Here is a 17,704-nt window from a genome sequence, read left to right on the forward strand (position 1 = left end):
TCAGTCAGATCACGGTCAGATGAAGTGTAGTCTATTACTAGTTATAGTCTCACATTCATTTATTTATAAACAGGGTTTCCTTCAATGTTGCACATCTGTTTTTGAAAAGGGTAAATTCATGATTTGAAGAGCTATGAAATGATTCCAGACAAGGTTCAGTTACAACAATCATTCATCCTTTTTACGGGTCGGGCAGAAATTATCTCAGAACCACTCGAATCTCGGAACGAATTTCCTCAGATCTGTTTGGGTTGGGGCACGTTATTTTTTTAAAATGTCGGAACCACTCGGATCTCGGAACAAATTCTCCGGGTCCGTTAGGGTTTGGGTCTCTCATTTTGTACCCAAGTTAACCTCATAACTTCAGAGTCCACATCTAAACAACATGACGTCAACATGTCAAAACCAGTCTAACCTGTAGCAGAAACCCAGTCAGTGTCAGATATATAACACATGATGTAGTTCTACTATCTGTCCACTAGATGGAGCCAACTGAACATCTAATGAGCTAAAGATCAGCTCAGCATCATCAGCTGCTCTTCCTGAGCTTGATCTGATCCTGTTGAAGTGGCAGCAGAGAATATAAAGACATTACATCATTTAAAAACAGCTGATTTTATTTTAATCTTTTATAAATAAAAACAATAAATAAACTGCAGTCAGTGGCGGTGCGTTCGAGGGCTTCAGGACATCACAGTACTCAGCAGAGAGTTGAACAGCGAGTTAGGTCGTTGTTTCAACACATCTGGACGATCGAACTCCACAACCTGCCGACAGAGAGGCAGCGTTCAGTGTGTGTGTGTGTGTGTGTCTGTGTGTGTATATGTGTGTGTGTCTCTGTGTGTGTGTCTCTGTGTGTCTCTGTCTGTGTGTGTGTGCGTGTGCGTGTGTGCGTGTGTGTGTGTGTGTCTGTGTGTCTCTGTCTCTCTGTGTGTGTGTGTGCGTGTGTCTCTGTGTCTCTGTGTGTGTGTGTGTGTGTGTCTCTCTGTCTGTGTGTGTGTGTCTGTGTGTGTGTGTGTGTCTGTCTCTGTGTGTGTGTGTGTGTCTCTGTGTGTGTCTCTGTGTGTGTGTGTGTGTGTGTGTGCTACCTGTCCGTGGTCCAGCACCAGGATGCGGTCTGCCTGCAGCACGGTGCTGGTGTGATGAGTGATGGTCAGGATGGTGCAGTGCTGGAACGCCTCTCTGATGCTGGTCTGGATCAGAGCTTCGGTCTCTGCGTCCACAGACGCTGTCGCTTCGTCCAGCAGGACGATCTGATGGCAGAGAGTAGAGAGACAGGCCTGGGTTACTGAAACATGCTGACTGTAGACTGTAGGCTGTAGACTATAGACTGTAGACTAGGCTGTAGACTGTAGGCTGTAGACTGTAGGCTGTAGACCTACCTTACTGTTTCGTAGCAGCGCTCTGCTCAGACACATCAGCTGTCTTTGTCCTACAGAGAAGTTTCCTCCGTCCTCCGTGAGCTCAGCCTGCAGCTTCCTGTCCAGACGGCAGATCTGATACACAGAGCAGCACATCACCGATCTGCACCGAAGCAGTGATCAGGATATCCACACGGTGCTGATAATACGTACGGTCTCCTTCATGTACGTCTTCTCCAGCGCCGCCCAGATCTCCTCATCACTGTAGCTGTTGAACGGGTCCAGATTGTTTCTGCAGACACACAAACACCGACACACCAGTCTGTAACACACACTACACACAGCTGTTCCCATGGAAACAGGTGGTGTCTGACACAGCTGTTCCCATGGAAACAGGTGGTGACTGAAACAGCTGTTCCCATGGAAACCGGTGGTGACTGAAACAGCTGTTCCCATAGAAACCGGAGGTGACTGAAACAGCTGTTCCCATGGAGATGAATGTCGGCAACCTTTACTGCTTCGGGATGGAAAACTGTTTTCATTGTGAGGAACTGGAGACTGTTCATCATCATCTGACACACTGCCGGCCTTCATGTATTGATCTGTTTTAATCATTATTGGAATGTGACACATCTCTCTCTCTATATATATATAGAGCCTCAGAGGCAGCGCTGATGTTCTGTAAAAATATTCAGATAAATAATGTGGCAGCTAAAACTGTTAGATTTAATCTGTGAGACCAACATGTAACTTCTAACATTATAATTATATCATACATCAACTCCGCAGGGACATAAGAGCTAAACATAACGCTTTAGTTTGATCCATCAGCCCCATATTTAAAATCTCAGGTTAAAGTGGAGGACAAGCAGGAAGCAGCTGAGGTCACCTGACAGTCCCGGTGAACAGCACAGGATGCTGGGGGATGATGGACAGCTTCCTGCGCAGGTCGAACAGGCTGATGGACGTGATGTCCACTCCGTCTATCAGGATGGTTCCTGCAGCCGGTTCAACCAGCCGAAACAGAGCGGCAGCCAGAGACGACTTCCCTGAACACACATAACAGATTCACCTGATGGAGGTCTGAGGACCAAATGTTATATTTTTTATACAGTTTCTTTGACAATGTGCTGGACTTCTACACGCCTGTCTACAATAAACTGAAGGTGTGCACAAGTCTTTACAGTTAACTTTAAGACCGCATTCACATCAAATCCAGCAATGCAGGACAAACACCGGTCCTCCATTCATTGATTGAGGAGAGACTGGATGAGCACATAAAATGAATTGAAATGAATTGTCCGTCCAGAAAGAAGCTGAAGTGTCCAATCAGGTAACTTTTACTTGTTGACGTTGTTCTCATTTTAAGATGAGAGAAAAAAAGAGAGAGAGCAGTGACGGTTGAGCGAGCTAGAGAGTGAATGGAGAGAGAGCGGCAGTAGCAAGAACAAAGCTCCACACAACCCTGCAGGAAGGCCTAACACCTGGTAACACCTGTGCTACCTGACCCAACCTCCATCATCTCTGAGCTCCTCCGGTCCAGGTCACGGTGTCTGCAGGGTATACAAAGACCTCGTCCTCCTGCTGGACAGGACTGCTGCTGTGACCTGGACCCGAGACGGATGCTGGACGGATGGACACTGTTCAGGTTCCTTCTATAATCTGCATGTTTTTACCAGAGCCCGTCCTTCCCACGATGCCCAGCTTCTCTCCGCCTCTGATGTGGAGCTGGAGGCCGTTGAGGACGATGGGCGAGTTGTTCCTGTACCTCATCTTATAGTCCAGGAAGGTGACGGCGCCATGCTGGGGCCAGTTCTCCGGGACCTGATCCACCTGCAGCTGCTCCGAGGACTCAGACTTGCAGCCCTGTAACAGAACAAACACTGACTGAGACTGCAGAGACCAGAGACCAGACCAGCAGGAAGCCGCTTTCATCTCAGTCTGACCGTGATGTAGTCCAGCAGCCGCTCCACAGAGAAAAGCCTCACCACCACCTCCGTCAGAGCCTGGATCATGTACTGACAGTTGCCGGTCAGCTGGAAGAAATACAGAAATATTATAAATATTCAGTTTAAAGACTTCAGTGACCCTCTGACTGTGACGTTGTGGTTCACACATTCATGATGATTCAGGATGAACTGTAACAACTTTGATCCTCATCTTGAGTGAAAACTTGTCTCTAGCTTTATGAATCTGTCTCATAAAACACTAAAGCAGAGACTGGAGGGAAATAACAGGCAGAACTGGAGTTTCTGGGAACAGTCAGAAGCTGAGCTGACACTGATAGTCTGAGCGCGCTAACAGTCAGAGACAGACCTGAATGATGAAGACCAGGGCGAGAGCTTTCATAGGGGGGCTGCAGAATTCATTCGAGCTGAAGACGACCAGCAGAGAGACCGGCAGCGTCATGATGGTACAGAGAGCGTCCACCAGGAAACACAGCCACCGCATCCCGTAGTTAAACAGTAAGAAGTGGTTAGCGCTGACGTCAGACAGGCTCTTAAATCTGCAACACAAACAGACTCAGAGTCTCTTCACACATGACAAGCAGCAACTACACAGGAAGCATGACAAAAATACACAAACAACAGAAGTTATCTCAGGGAACGTTCCACATAGAGCAGGTCAGACAGAACACAGACCGTGAAGAACCCTCAAACAGAACCGAGAGGTGGGAAAAAGAGAGCGACAATAATGATAGAAACATGACTAATATTTAATATGTAGGCGCCTGGCAGGACTGTGGGGGTCCCTGCAGCAAGGTTCTTTAGGAGAACCAACAGTAGGTCTAGTGTTCTAGTAGGTTCATAAGGTTCTATGAGCTGGGAGCGCAGTGTTCTAGTAGGTTCATAAGGTTCTATGAGCTGGGAGCACAGTGTTCTAGTAGGTTCATAAGGTTCTATGAGCAGGGAGCGCAGTGTTCTAGTAGGTTCATAAGGTTCTATGAGCTGGGAGCGCAGTGTTCTAGTAGGTTCATAAGGTTCTATGAGCTGGGAGCACAGTGTTCTAGTAGGTTCATAAGGTTCTATGAGCTGGGAGCACAGTGTTCTAGTAGGTTCATAAGGTTCTATGAGCTGGGAGCGCAGTGTTCTAGTAGGTTCATAAGGTTCTATGAGCTGGGAGTGCTGATGTATGTTCTATGAGAGGAAGGAGCCTGTTGAGCCTGAACGGTTGCGTATGATGGTAATTATAATGTTGTGGTATGAAGCGCTGTTAGAGTCTCACAGCTCGGTGTACTCGTCAGTCTTGTTGAAGGCCTGGATGGAGCTGAGGCCCTGAGCGATGGAGCTGCAGAGAGAAACGCAGGCAGACCGACTCGTGTTCTCCAGCTTCTTTAACTCACAGATGTTCCCCAGAAACATCCTGCAGAGAAACAGGAAGTACAGTCACTGTGAACAGGAACTAAAGAGACAAGAACCACAACAATCACGACAGCAACAACAGCAGTGGTGACCGGTACCGCTGGATCGATCCATGCTAACCCATCCGGCCTGTAACTGTGAGCTTCCTGTCGACTCACCGGAGGACGAGAACCAAGAGTGTGATGAGAACACACACCGGCAGCAGCATGATGGGGAAGATAATGGAGTTCATGACGCAGATGCAGACAGCCATCAGACAGAAGGTGAGCAGGATGTTCAGGTTGTGAGGAACCAAAGAGTCCATCTCGTCCTGATATCTGGAGAAACAGCTGAGGATGCTGCCGGTCGGCGTTGTGTCGAAGAAACTCATCGGACTCCCCAAGATCTGAGGGGAACATCAAGCCTTTGCTCACTCGGAGCTTTTCTACATCACACAACATAACTCATGGAGCCGTCGTACCTTCTTCAGCAGGCGGTGGTGCAGCGAGGACGAGGCGCGGAACGTCACTTTGACAAAGCAGAAACATTTCACCATGCAGACGATGAGCAGCAGGACGATCAGCAGAACAAACATCAGCTGGTAGAAGGGAAGGTCTGGGTTCACAGAGATGTTCCCTTCCTCTGACGCCGACACGTTACCTGCCTGGACAGCAACAACCAGGAAGTTACACCTGACTGCTCCTGTGCTACCTTAACACCTGACTGCTCCTGTGCTACCTTAACACCTGACTGCTCCTGTGCTACCTTAACACCTGACTGCTCCTGTGCTACCTTAACACCTGAGTGCACCTGTGCTACCTTAACACCTGAGTGTAGTAGTGTGTGTTAGTGTGTGTAGCAGTGTATAGCAGTGTGTGTTAGTGTGTGTAGTAGTGTGTAGTTGTGTAGCAGTGTGTGTCTGACCCCGTGTTCCTGCTGCAGCCAGTAGCAGTGTGTAGCAGTGTGTAGTAGTGTGTAGTTGTGTAGTAGTGTGTGTTAGTGTGTGTAGCAGTGTGTTAGTGTGTGTAGTAGTGTGTAGTTGTGTAGTAGTGTGTGTCTGACCCCGTGTTCCTGCTGCAGCCAGTAGCCGATCCACCAGTAGCAGTGTGTAGTAGTGTGTGTAGTAGTGTGTTAGTGTGTGTAGTAGTGTGTAGTTGTGTAGCAGTGTGTGTAGTAGTGTGTAGTAGTGTGTAGTTGTGTAGCAGTGTGTATCTAACCCCGTGTTCCTGCTGCAGCCAGTAGCCGATCCACCAGTAGCAGTGTGTAGTTGTGTGTGTTAGTGTGTTAGTGTGTGTTAATGTGTGTAGAAGTGTGTAGTTGTGTAGCAGTGTGTATCTAACCCCGTGTTCCTGCTGCAGCCAGTAGCCGATCCACCAGTAGCAGTGTGTAGTTGTGTGTGTTAGTGTGTTAGTGTGTGTTAATGTGTGTAGAAGTGTGTAGTTGTGTAGCAGTGTGTATCTAACCCCGTGTTCCTGCTGCAGCCAGTAGCCGATCCACCAGTAGCAGTGTGTAGTTGTGTGTGTTAGTGTGTTAGTGTGTGTTAATGTGTGTAGAAGTGTGTAGTTGTGTAGCAGTGTGTATCTAACCCCGTGTTCCTGCTGCAGCCAGTAGCCGATCCACCAGTAGCTCACAGCTCTGTTAGTGATCATCACAGCGAAGATGAGGAAGACGAAGAAGCTCAAACCGTAACCTGCAGGAAGGAAATAAGATTGTTCTATTAAACTGTGTGTGTGTGTGTGTGTATTACTGTCTGTGTGTGTGTGTGTGTGTGTGTGTGTGTGTGTGTGTGTGTGTCTGTGTGTGTGTGCTGACCTCCGGCTGCCTGACAGTACCGCTGAAACGTTCTCCATGTGGACGAACCGTCCCTGTTGGTCACCTGATGGATCAGCTGATCGTCAGCTTCACAGAACAAACTGCTGATTATTGATCCACATCCAGTAATAACTGCTGACACACACACACACATACACACACACACACACACAGACACACACAGACACACACACACACACACACACACACACACACAGACAGACAGACAGACAGACAGACAGACAGACAGACAGACAGACAGACACACACACACACACATACACAGTATGTGACAGATGTGCTACCTTAACACCTGACTGCACCTGTGCTACCTTAACACCTGACTCCACCTTAACACCTGTGCTACCTTAACACCTGACTCCACCTTAACACCTGTGCTACCTTAACACCTGACTGCTCCTGTGCTACCTTAACACCTGACTCTGTGCTCCCTTAACACCTGACTGACTGATAGTGTTTCAGACTCACGTTTGCAGGCAGGTGAAGGTTCTGAAGGTTCTGAAGGTTCTGAGTTCTCGTCCAACACGTCAAACGCTGTGAAGACAATTGTTAGATTATTGTTACTTCAAACACAACGTTTCTTCTTCTCACAGTGGAAAGAGTTTCATACCTGGGTTCAGCTCCTCTTGCTTCTTCTTCTTCTCTTCTTTCATACCTGGGTTCAGCTCCTCCTGCTGCTTCTTCTTCTCTTCTGTCATACCTGGGTTCGGCTCCTCCTGCTGCTTCTTCTTCTTTTCTTTCATACCTGGGTTCGGCTCCTCCTGCTGCTTCTTCTTCTTTTCTTTCATACCTGGGTTCAGCTCCTCCTGCTTCTTCTTCTTCTTCTCTTCTTTCATACCTGGGTTCAGCTCCTCCTGCTTCTTCTTCTTCTCTTCTTTCATACCTGGGTTCAGCTCCTCCTGCTTCTTCTTCTTCTCTTCTTTCATACCTGGGTTCAGCTCCTCCTGCTGCTTCTTCTTCTCTTCTTTCTCAGACTGTAAACAGGAAACAGGAAACAGAGTTCAGTTATATCTACAGATCTGTTTATCATGTAAATGTTCTCCACTAAGGACCCGCTGCTCTCACTGAGTTCAGCTGTTTGTGGATCAGCTCAGCGTAGAGTCGCTCCGCCTGCAGCAGATCCACATGGCTCCCTGACTCCAGAACCGCCCCGTCCTTCAGAACCAGAACCTCATCACAGAACTTCATGTACTGACGATACAGAGAACATACAGAGGCCGTCATCACTGTGATGGTCAGGGTTTGTTAACATGTTAATGTGAGTCAGCAGCATCTAGTGGCCGTCAGAGGAAGTGCAGAGACTCACAAGCAGGTGGGGCGTCACCATGACGACAGACTTCCCCCGCAGCGACTCACCTGCAGCTGGTGCGTCACCATGACGACAGACTTCCCCCGCAGCTCCGTCCTGATGCAGTCCTCAAACAGCTGTTTGGCTTCGTGTGCGTCCACAGAGGACAGCGGCTCGTCCAGCAGGTAAACGTCCCTGTTGGAGTAAACGGCCCGAGCCAGACTGATCCTCTGCTGCTGCCCCCCCGACAGGTTCAGGCCCTGATCCCCCACCTGCAAACACACACAGACTCAGATGTCCACACACAGACTCAGATGTCCACACAGACTCAGATGTCCACAGACTCAGATGTCCACACACAGACTCAGATGTCCACACAGACTCAGATGTCCACACAGACTCAGATGTCCACACAGACTCAGATGTCCACACACAGATTCAGATGTCCACACAGACTCAGATGTCCACAGACTCAGATTCAGATGTCCACACAGACTCAGATGTCCACAGAGACTCAGATGTCCACACACAGACTCAGATGTCCACACACAGACTCAGATGTCCACAGAGACTCAGATGTCCACACATAGATGTCCACACACAGACTCAGATGTCCACACACAAACTCAGATGTCCACAGACTCAGATGTCCACAGACTCAGATGTCCACAGAGACTCAGATGTCCACACAGACTCAGATGTCCACACACAGACTCAGATGTCCACATAGACTCAGATTTCCACACACAGACTCAGATGTCCACATAGACTCAGATGTCCACACAGACTCAGATGTCCACATAGACTCAGATGTCCACAGACTCAGATGTCCACACACAGATTCAGATGTCCACACAGACTCAGATGTCCACAGACTCAGATGTCCACACAGACTCAGATGTCCACACACAGACTCAGATGTCCACAGAGACTCAGATGTCCACAGACTCAGATGTCCACACACACAGACTCAGATGTCCACAGACTCAGATGTCTCACCATGGTCTGGTCTCCATACAGCAGGACATCCAGGTCTTTCTTCAGGCTGCAGCAGCTGAGGACTCTGTTGTACCTGCGGAGACATCTCTCTGTCACTATGGAAACAAACGGACACCTTCAGCATGGGGGGGGGGTCAGAGGTCATGTGTCAGTCTACCTGGGACGGTCCAAACGTTCCCCCATCAGGATGTTGTCTTGGATCGTCCCGTAGAAGATCCAGGGCTGCTGGGAGACGTAAGCGATGGATCCGTGGACGGAGACGGAGCCCTGCAGCAGGAACATCTGAGGACAGAAGGACGACAGAGTCTTTATCAGGTGAGGACAGATGACAGAGTCTTTATCAGGTGAGGACAGAAAGACAACAGAGTCTTTATCAGGTGAGGACAGAAGGACGACAGAGTCTTTATCAGGTGAGGACAGAAGGACGACAGAGTCTTTATCAGGTGAGGACAGAAAGACGGCAGAGTCTTTATCAGGTGAGGACAGACGGCAGAGTCTTTATCAGGTGAGGACAGACGGCAGAGTCTTTATCAGGTGAGGACAGATGACAGAGTCTTTATCAGGTGAGGACAGACGACAGAGTCTTTATCAGGTGAGGACAGACGGCAGAGTCTTTATCAGGAGAGGACAGACGACAGAGTCTTTATCAGGTGAGGACAGAAAGACGACAGAGTCTTTATCAGGTGAGGACAGATGACAGAGTCTTTATCAGGTGAGGACAGAAAGACGACAGAGTCTTTATCAGGTGAGGACAGAAAGACGGCAGAGTCTTTATCAGGTGAGGACAGAAAGACGACAGAGTCTTTATCAGGTGAGGACAGAAAGACGACAGAGTCTTTATCAGGTGAGGACAGAAAGACGACAGAGTCTTCATCAGGTGAGGACAGACTCTCACCTGTTCCAGCAGACTGCAGATCAGCGACGTCTTCCCACTGCCAACATTACCACACACACCCAACAGCCGGCCCTGCACACACACACACACACACACACACACACACACACACACACACACACACACACACACACACTCTCCATGAGATTCACTGTCAAATACTGAAAGAGACCTTCCTCACAACCTGCAGGTATCAGCAGGTATCGGGTGTCTGACCTTTGGCAGGGTGAAGGAGATGTTCCTCAGGGTGGGCGGGGCCTCAGGGTGTCCCTGTTTGGACTCCAGGTCGCCCCTGTCCTCTGGGTGGGGGGGGCGGAGCGGTCTGGTCCAGGACAGGGTGGCGTTGTCCATGACGACGGCTGCCGAGCTGCTTTCTGTCATGTGGACGACGTAAGACTCTGGATTCTGTATGAGGAGCAGATTCTGCAGCACACACACACCTGAGTGATGTCACACTGAACAGACCAATCACCCCCCCCCCCCCCCCGATGGGATCAGTTACCTTCAGGCGCCGCACGGACACGGCAGCTTCAGCCAGACACTTAACGGCGGTGGGCGTCATGAACAAGATGAAGCGCATGCTGTTGAAGATGGTGACGACAGGAATCGCCTGAAGAAGAAACAGAGAAGCTGAAACTTTAACACTTCTGCAGCCAGATTAACTTTACTGAGCTGAAACAGTGACGGTCTGGGGTTACCATGGTTACATGGTTGGTTGTAGAGTCGTAATGTGGATGTCAGCTGATCCTGAGCCTGAATCAGAACCTGCAGGTATTACTGATGCTCGTGTGTTCAGGTGTGATGTGTGCTCACCCTGTCGATGCTGAGCGGTGTGATGTGTGCTCACCCTGTCGATGCTGAGCGGTGTGATGTTAGCTAGCTCACCCTGTCGATGCTGAGCGGTGTGATGTTAGCTCACCCTGTCGATGCTGAGCGGTGTGATGTTTGCTCACCCTGTCGATGCTGAGCGGTGTGATGTGTGCTCACCCTGTCGATGCTGAGCGGTGTGATGTGTGCTCACCCTGTCGATGCTGAGCGGTGTGATGTGATGTGTGCTCACCCTGTCGATGCTGAGCGGTGTGATGTTAGTTAGCTCACCCTGTCGATGCTGAGCGGTGTGATGTGTGCTCACCCTGTCGATGCTGAGCGGTGTGATGTGTGCTCACCCTGTCGATGCTGAGCGGTGTGATGTGTGCTCACCCTGTCGATGCTGAGCGGTGTGATGTTAGCTAGCTCACCCTGTCGATGCTGAGCGGTGTGATGTGTGCTCACCCTGTCGATGCTGAGCGGTGTGATGTGATGTTTGCTCACCCTGTCGATGCTGAGCGGTGTGATGTGTGCTCACCCTGTCGATGCTGAGCGGTGTGATGTTTGCTCACCCTGTCGATGCTGAGCGGTGTGATGTTAGTTAGCTCACCCTGTCGATGCTGAGCGGTGTGATGTGTGCTCACCCTGTCGATGCTGAGCGGTGTGATGTGTGCTCACCCTGTCGATGCTGAGCGGTGTGATGTTAGTTAGCTCACCCTGTCGATGCTGAGCGGTGTGATGTGATGTGTGCTCACCCTGTCGATGCTGAGCGGTGTGATGTGTGCTCACCCTGTCGATGCTGAGCGGTGTGATGTGTGCTCACCCTGTCGATGCTGAGCGGTGTGATGTGTGCTCACCCTGTCGATGCTGAGCGGCAGCCTGAGCCCCGTGTGCAGGATGAAGGTGCAGGTGGCAGCGATGATGGGGACCAGAGGACTGATGGTCACACTGAAGTTCTGGATTAGAGCAGCTTTCTCCAACATCCTCCTCTCTGTGTTCCTGATGTCTGACAAACAAGCACATCATCATCATCATCATCATCATCACCATCATCATCACCATCATCACCATCATCATCATCATCATCATCATCATCACCATCATCACCATCATCATCACCATCATCACCATTCCTGCTTCACCTAGTTTATGCTGCTATAGGCTTAGACTGCCGGGGGACTCCCATGATGCACTGGGCTCCTCTCTCCTCCTCCCTCTCTCTCTATCCATCCATCTATCCTCTCTCCTCCTCCCTCTCTCTCTCTCTATCCATCCATCTATATCCTCTCTCCTCTCCTTCCTCTCTCTCCTCTCCTTCCTCTCTCCGCTCCTTCCTCTCTCTCCTCTCCTTCCTCTCTCCTCTCCTTCCTCTCTCTCCTCTCCTTCCTCTCTCTCCTCTCCTTCCTCTCTCTCTCCTCTCCTTCCTCTCTCTCCTCTCCTTCCTCTCTCCTCTCCTCTCTCCGCTCCTTCCTCTCTCTCCTCTCCTTCCTCTCCTTCCTCTCTCTCCTCTCCTTCCTCTCTCTCCTTCCTCTCTCTCCTCTCCTTCCTCTCTCCTCTCCTTCCTCTCCTTCCTCTCTCTCCTCTCCTTCCTCTCTCCCCTCTCCACTTCCTGTACCTGGACCTGGACTCTGATGAACCACTTCCTGTACCTGGACCTGGACTTCCTGTACCTGTGATCCTCTGCTCAAACGGATCCTCCCACACGTTCATCTTGATGAGTTTGATGAAGCCGACGACCTCGTTTATAGTTCGGACTCGACGGTCTGTGATGGACCCGACTCTCTGCTGGTAGGAGCTGAAGAGCCTGGCACACACACACTGACACACACACACACACACACACACACACACACACACACACACAGAGACACACACACACACACACACACACACACACTGAATATCTCCTTCACATTATTAACTGACAGGATTTGTGATGAGAAAGTTTCAGTCTGGTCTTACAGCGTGTCACATGTTCACACACACACACACACACACACACCTGCAGCAGGATGAAGAGGAGGAAGAGGAGGAAGCCGATCAGGGCGGTGTAGTGGAGGAGGTAGCAGCAGTAGACGGAGCAGGTGATGAGCAGCAGCGGGAAGGAAACAACGACCGGAGCCACGAGGACGGCTTCAAAGAGCCGGTAACTGTCAGAGGTCCAGATCCTCACCATCTAACACACACACACACACACACACACACACACACACAGATACACACACACACACACACACACACACACACACACACACACGGATACACACACACACACACACACACACACACACACACAGAGCCGGTAACTGTCAGAGGTCCAGATCCTCACCATCTAACACACACACACACACACAGATACACACAGATACACACACACACACACACACAGAGATACACACACACACACACACAGATACACACACACACACAGAGATATACACACACACACACACAGATATACACACACAGACACACACACACACACACACACACACACAGAGACACACACACACACACAGACACACACACACACAGAGTAAAACATGAGGACTACTTCCTGTTTCCTTCAGAATAAAAGTCACCTGTCCTGCAGAGACTCGGCTGTGTGTCCTCAGAGCGAGGGTCCTGGTGAAGCCGAGCCTGCAGACGGCAGCCTGCAGCCTGACGCCGGTCCTCAGGTTCACGGCCCAGCTCACTGCGACACAGCCCACCCTGAACAGCTCCACCGAGACCAGACCCAGAACCAGAGCCACGCCCCCCAGACCCGGAGCCGGAGCCACGCGGCCCCCCATCGAAGACTCCGGCTGCGCGATGAAGCTGGTGAACTCATGCATCAGGACTCCCTGCAGACACACACACGTTACACATGAACACATGAACTGAGCGGTTATGAACACATGAACTGAGCGGTTATGAACACATGAACAGAGCGGTTATGAACACATGAACAGAGCGGTTATGAACACATGAACAGAGCGGTTATGAACGGAGCGGTTATGAGCACATGAACAGAGCGGTTATGAACACGTGAACAGAGCGGTTATGAACACAGGAACGGAGCGGTTATGAACACATGAACAGAGCGGTTATGAACACATGAACAGAGCGGTTATGAACACATGAACAGAGCGGTTATGAACACGTGAACAGAGCGGTTATGAACACATGAAGTGACTCACGGAGCCGAGGAACAGCGCCGCCGTGTAGAGGACCGTGAGGAGGACCAGCAGCAGCAGTCTGGATCTCTGGAAGCGAAGCAGCACTCGACTCAGAGACGCTTCCTGTAGACCGACGTCACGCACCTCCTCCTCCCACAGCCTCTGCAGCCTGACACATGAACACATGAACATGAACACATGAACATTAACACATGAACATGAACACACATAGGCATTCTACAGGCATATGAGTTTGAGCTGCTATCCGACCTGATGGCAGCAGAGTGTGGGTTCAAAATGCCAAAATGCAATTTCTGTTTTCAAAGAATATTTTAAGACCAAGCAGCTAACTATCGTCACAGGAGAGAGAACAGAGCGGCCGTAGCTCTGGCTGAGAGCTGCCGTAGCTCCGGGTGAGAGCTGCCGTAGCTCCGGGTGAGAGCTGCCGTAGCTCTGGCTGAGAGCTGCCGTAGCTCCGGGTGAGAGCTGCCGTAGCTCCGGGTGAGAGCTGCCGTAGCTCCGGGTGAGAGCTGCCGTAGCTCCGGGTGAGAGGGTGAGAGCGGCCGTAGCTCCGGGTGAGAGGGTGAGAGCAGCCGTAGCTCTGGGTGGGTGAGAGCAGCCGTAGCTCTGGGTGAGAGCGGCCGTAGCTCTGGGTGAGAGCGGCCGTAGCTCTGGGTGAGAGCAGCCGTAGCACTGGGTGGGTGAGAGCGGCCGTAGCTCTGGGTGGGTGAGAGCGGCCGTAGCTCTGGGTGAGAGCGGCCGTAGCCTCGGGTGAGAGCGGCCGTAGCTCTGGGTGAGAGCTGCCGTAGCTCTGGGTGAGAGCTGTCGTAGCTCCGGGTGAGAGCGGCCGTAGCCTCGGGTGAGAGCGGCCGTAGCTCTGGGTGAGAGCGGCCGTAGCTCTGGGTGAGAGCGGCCGTAGCCTCGGGTGAGAGCGGCCGTAGCTCTGGGTGAGAGCGGCTGTGGCTCTGGTTTAGGGTTCCCAACTGATGGATCTCCGAGGATCCAGGACCGGGTGGGTTAGGTTCTTTATTACTACTATTTTACCTGTAGACAGTAATGAGTTATTATGGGATGTCTCACCTGTAGATATTAATGAGTGAGGTTATGGGATGTCTCACCTGTAGATGTTAATGAGTGATGTTATTATGGGATGTCTCACCTGTAGATGTTAATGAGTGTTATTATGGGATGTCTCACCTGTCTGCGTTGCCGTCGGCGCCGTCCAGAGGATCCCGGCTCAGAGCGCTGACGTCCAGCTGCTTCCTGGTCATCCAGGACACGAAGGACAGGAAGTGACCTCGGTCCAGAGGGCTGAACAGGAAGCACAGGGTTCAGCCCCACTGCATCATGGGACATGTGTTCACAGTCAGCTGATGATGATGACTCACCTGGACCCTGCGGCTGTCTCCGATTGGCTGGAGGAGTAGGGGGGAGGGGCTCTGTTACCATCCATCCTGTCGGGTCCAGTCCTTCAGCTGTGAGGGTTCGGGTCCAGTCCTTCAGCTGTGAGGGTTCAGGTCCAGACCTTCAGCGGTGAGGGTTCAGGTCCAGACCTTCAGCTCTGAGGGTTCAGGTCCAGACCTTCAGCTCTGAGGGTCCAGACCTTCAGCTGTGAGGGTTCGGGTCCAGACCTTCAGCTCTGAGGGTCCAGACCTTCAGCTGTGAGGGTTCAGGTCCAGACCTTCAGCTGTGAGGGTTCGGGTCTGAGTGATGAGGGTTAGGGTTAGAGAGTCTCCTGCAGACTGAGAGAGGGAGGAACCTGTTAGTTCCCGCCTCCAAACGCCTGCAGGGTCAGAGATTACACACACACACACACACACACACACACACACACACACACACACACACACACAGTCATAACATTTAGAAGAGTTAACCCTTCATGTCCCGAGGCCTCCAACAGTCATCATGAGAGTAAACACACACTGTTTACTCTCCAAACAGACACTACACACACTACTACACACAGTACTACACACAGTACTACACACAGTACTGCAGTATTATAGTGATGTAGCTAGTTTATACTACTTTATATACAGTTAGCTAGTTTATACTACTTTATATACAGTTAGCTAGTTTATACTACTTTATATACAGTTAGCTAGTTTATACTACTTTATATACAGTTAGCTAGTTTACTACTTTATATACAGTTAGCTAGTTTACTACTTTATATACAGTTAGCTAGTTTACACTACTTTATATACAGTTAGCTAGTTTACTACTTTATATACAGTTAGCTAGTTTACTACTTTATATACAGTTAGCTAGTTTACACTACTTTATATACAGTTAGCTAGTTTACACTACTTTATATACAGTTAGCTAGTTTACACTACTTTATATACAGTTAGCTAGTTTATACTACTTTATATACAGTTAGCTAGTTTATACTACTTTATATACAATTAGCTAGTTTACACTACTTTATATACAGTTAGCTAGTTTACACTACTTTATATACAGTTAGCTAGTTTACTACTTTATATACAGTTAGCTAGTTTATACTACTTTATATACAGTTAGCTAGTTTACACTACTTTATATACAGTTAGCTAGTTTACTACTTTATATACAGTTAGCTAGTTTATACTACTTTATATACAGTTAGCTAGTTTACACTACTTTATATACAGTTAGCTAGTTTATACTACTTTATATACAGTTTGTTAGTTTATACTACTTTATATACAGTTAGCTAGTTTATACTACTTTATATACAGTTAGCTAGTTTATACTACTTTATATACGGTTAGCTAGTTTAAACTACTTTATATACAGTTAGCTAGTTTACACTACTTTATATACAGTTAGCTAGTTTACTACTTTATGTACAGTTAGCTAGTTTACTACTTTATATACAGTTAGCTAGTTTATACTACTTTATATACAGTTAGCTAGTTTATACTACTTTATATACAGTTAGCTAGTTTATACTACTTTATATACAGTTAGCTAGTTCATACTACTTTATATACAGTTAGCTAGTTTACTACTTTATATACAGTTAGCTAGTTTACACTACTTTATATACAGTTAGCTAGTTTACTCTACTTTATATACAGTTAGCTAGTTTACTACTTTATATACAGTTAGCTAGTTTATACTACTTTATATACAGTTAGCTAGTTTACTCTACTTTATATACGGTTAGCTAGTTTATACTACTTTATATACAGTTAGCTAGTTTATACTACTTTATATACAGTTAGCTAGTTTATACTACTTTATATACAGTTAGCTAGTTTACACTACTTTATATACGGTTAGCTAGTTTACTACTTTATATACAGTTAGCTAGTTTATACTACTTTATATACAGTTAGCTAGTTTATACTACTTTATATACAGTTAGCTAGTTTATACTACTTTATATACAGTTAGCTAGTTCATACTACTTTATATACAGTTAGCTAGTTTACTACTTTATATACAGTTAGCTAGTTTACACTACTTTATATACAGTTAGCTAGTTTACTCTACTTTATATACAGTTAGCTAGTTTACTACTTTATATACAGTTAGCTAGTTTATACTACTTTATATACAGTTAGCTAGTTTATACTACTTTATATACAGTTAGCTAGTTTACTCTACTTTATATACAGTTAGCTAGTTTATACTACTTTATATACAGTTAGCTAGTTTATACTACTTTATATACAGTTAGCTAGTTTATACTACTTTATATACAGTTAGCTAGTTTATACTACTTTATATACAGTTAGCTAGTTTACTCTACTTTATATACAGTTAGCTAGTTTATACTACTTTATATACAGTTAGCTAGTTTATACTACTTTATATACAGTTAGCTAGTTTACACTACTTTATATACAGTCTCATTGTCGTCTCGGTATCTGATGACGTCACATTTAGTATCGGCTCGGCTCGCTCGGTGCCTTGGCAGAGCAGATACTGAAACAGTACCAGGTACCAGGTACTATCCCTGATGGAGCAGCAGGTACTATCCCTGATGGAGGAGCAGGTACCAGGTACTATCCCTGATGGAGCAGCAG

General features: G+C 48.3%; 1 protein-coding gene across 1 annotated transcript; it reads right to left on the reverse strand.

The window, feature by feature from the left end:
• Positions 1-652: 652 nt before the first annotated feature.
• On the reverse strand, positions 653-15,135 carry LOC128373334 (ATP-binding cassette sub-family C member 12-like). The gene is made up of 27 exons (XM_053333664.1): positions 15,071-15,135; positions 14,880-14,993; positions 13,704-13,851; positions 13,107-13,367; positions 12,195-12,342; positions 11,382-11,530; positions 10,220-10,327; positions 9,934-10,140; positions 9,718-9,789; positions 8,980-9,104; positions 8,823-8,895; positions 7,892-8,095; positions 7,601-7,726; positions 7,146-7,491; positions 7,004-7,069; positions 6,289-6,392; positions 5,184-5,366; positions 4,882-5,108; positions 4,587-4,724; positions 3,678-3,867; positions 3,308-3,397; positions 3,038-3,227; positions 2,251-2,410; positions 1,575-1,653; positions 1,383-1,496; positions 1,089-1,253; positions 653-767 (listed from the first exon to the last, which is right to left on the reverse strand). Exons 1-27 carry the CDS (start codon positions 15,133-15,135, stop codon positions 684-686), a joined length of 3,936 nt encoding a protein of 1,311 aa, XP_053189639.1. The 3' UTR covers positions 653-683.
• Positions 15,136-17,704: the final 2,569 nt, after the last annotated feature.

The sequence above is a fragment of the Scomber japonicus genome, chromosome 1, assembly GCF_027409825.1.
Source record: "Scomber japonicus isolate fScoJap1 chromosome 1, fScoJap1.pri, whole genome shotgun sequence".
Lineage (NCBI taxonomy): Eukaryota > Metazoa > Chordata > Actinopteri > Scombriformes > Scombridae > Scomber > Scomber japonicus.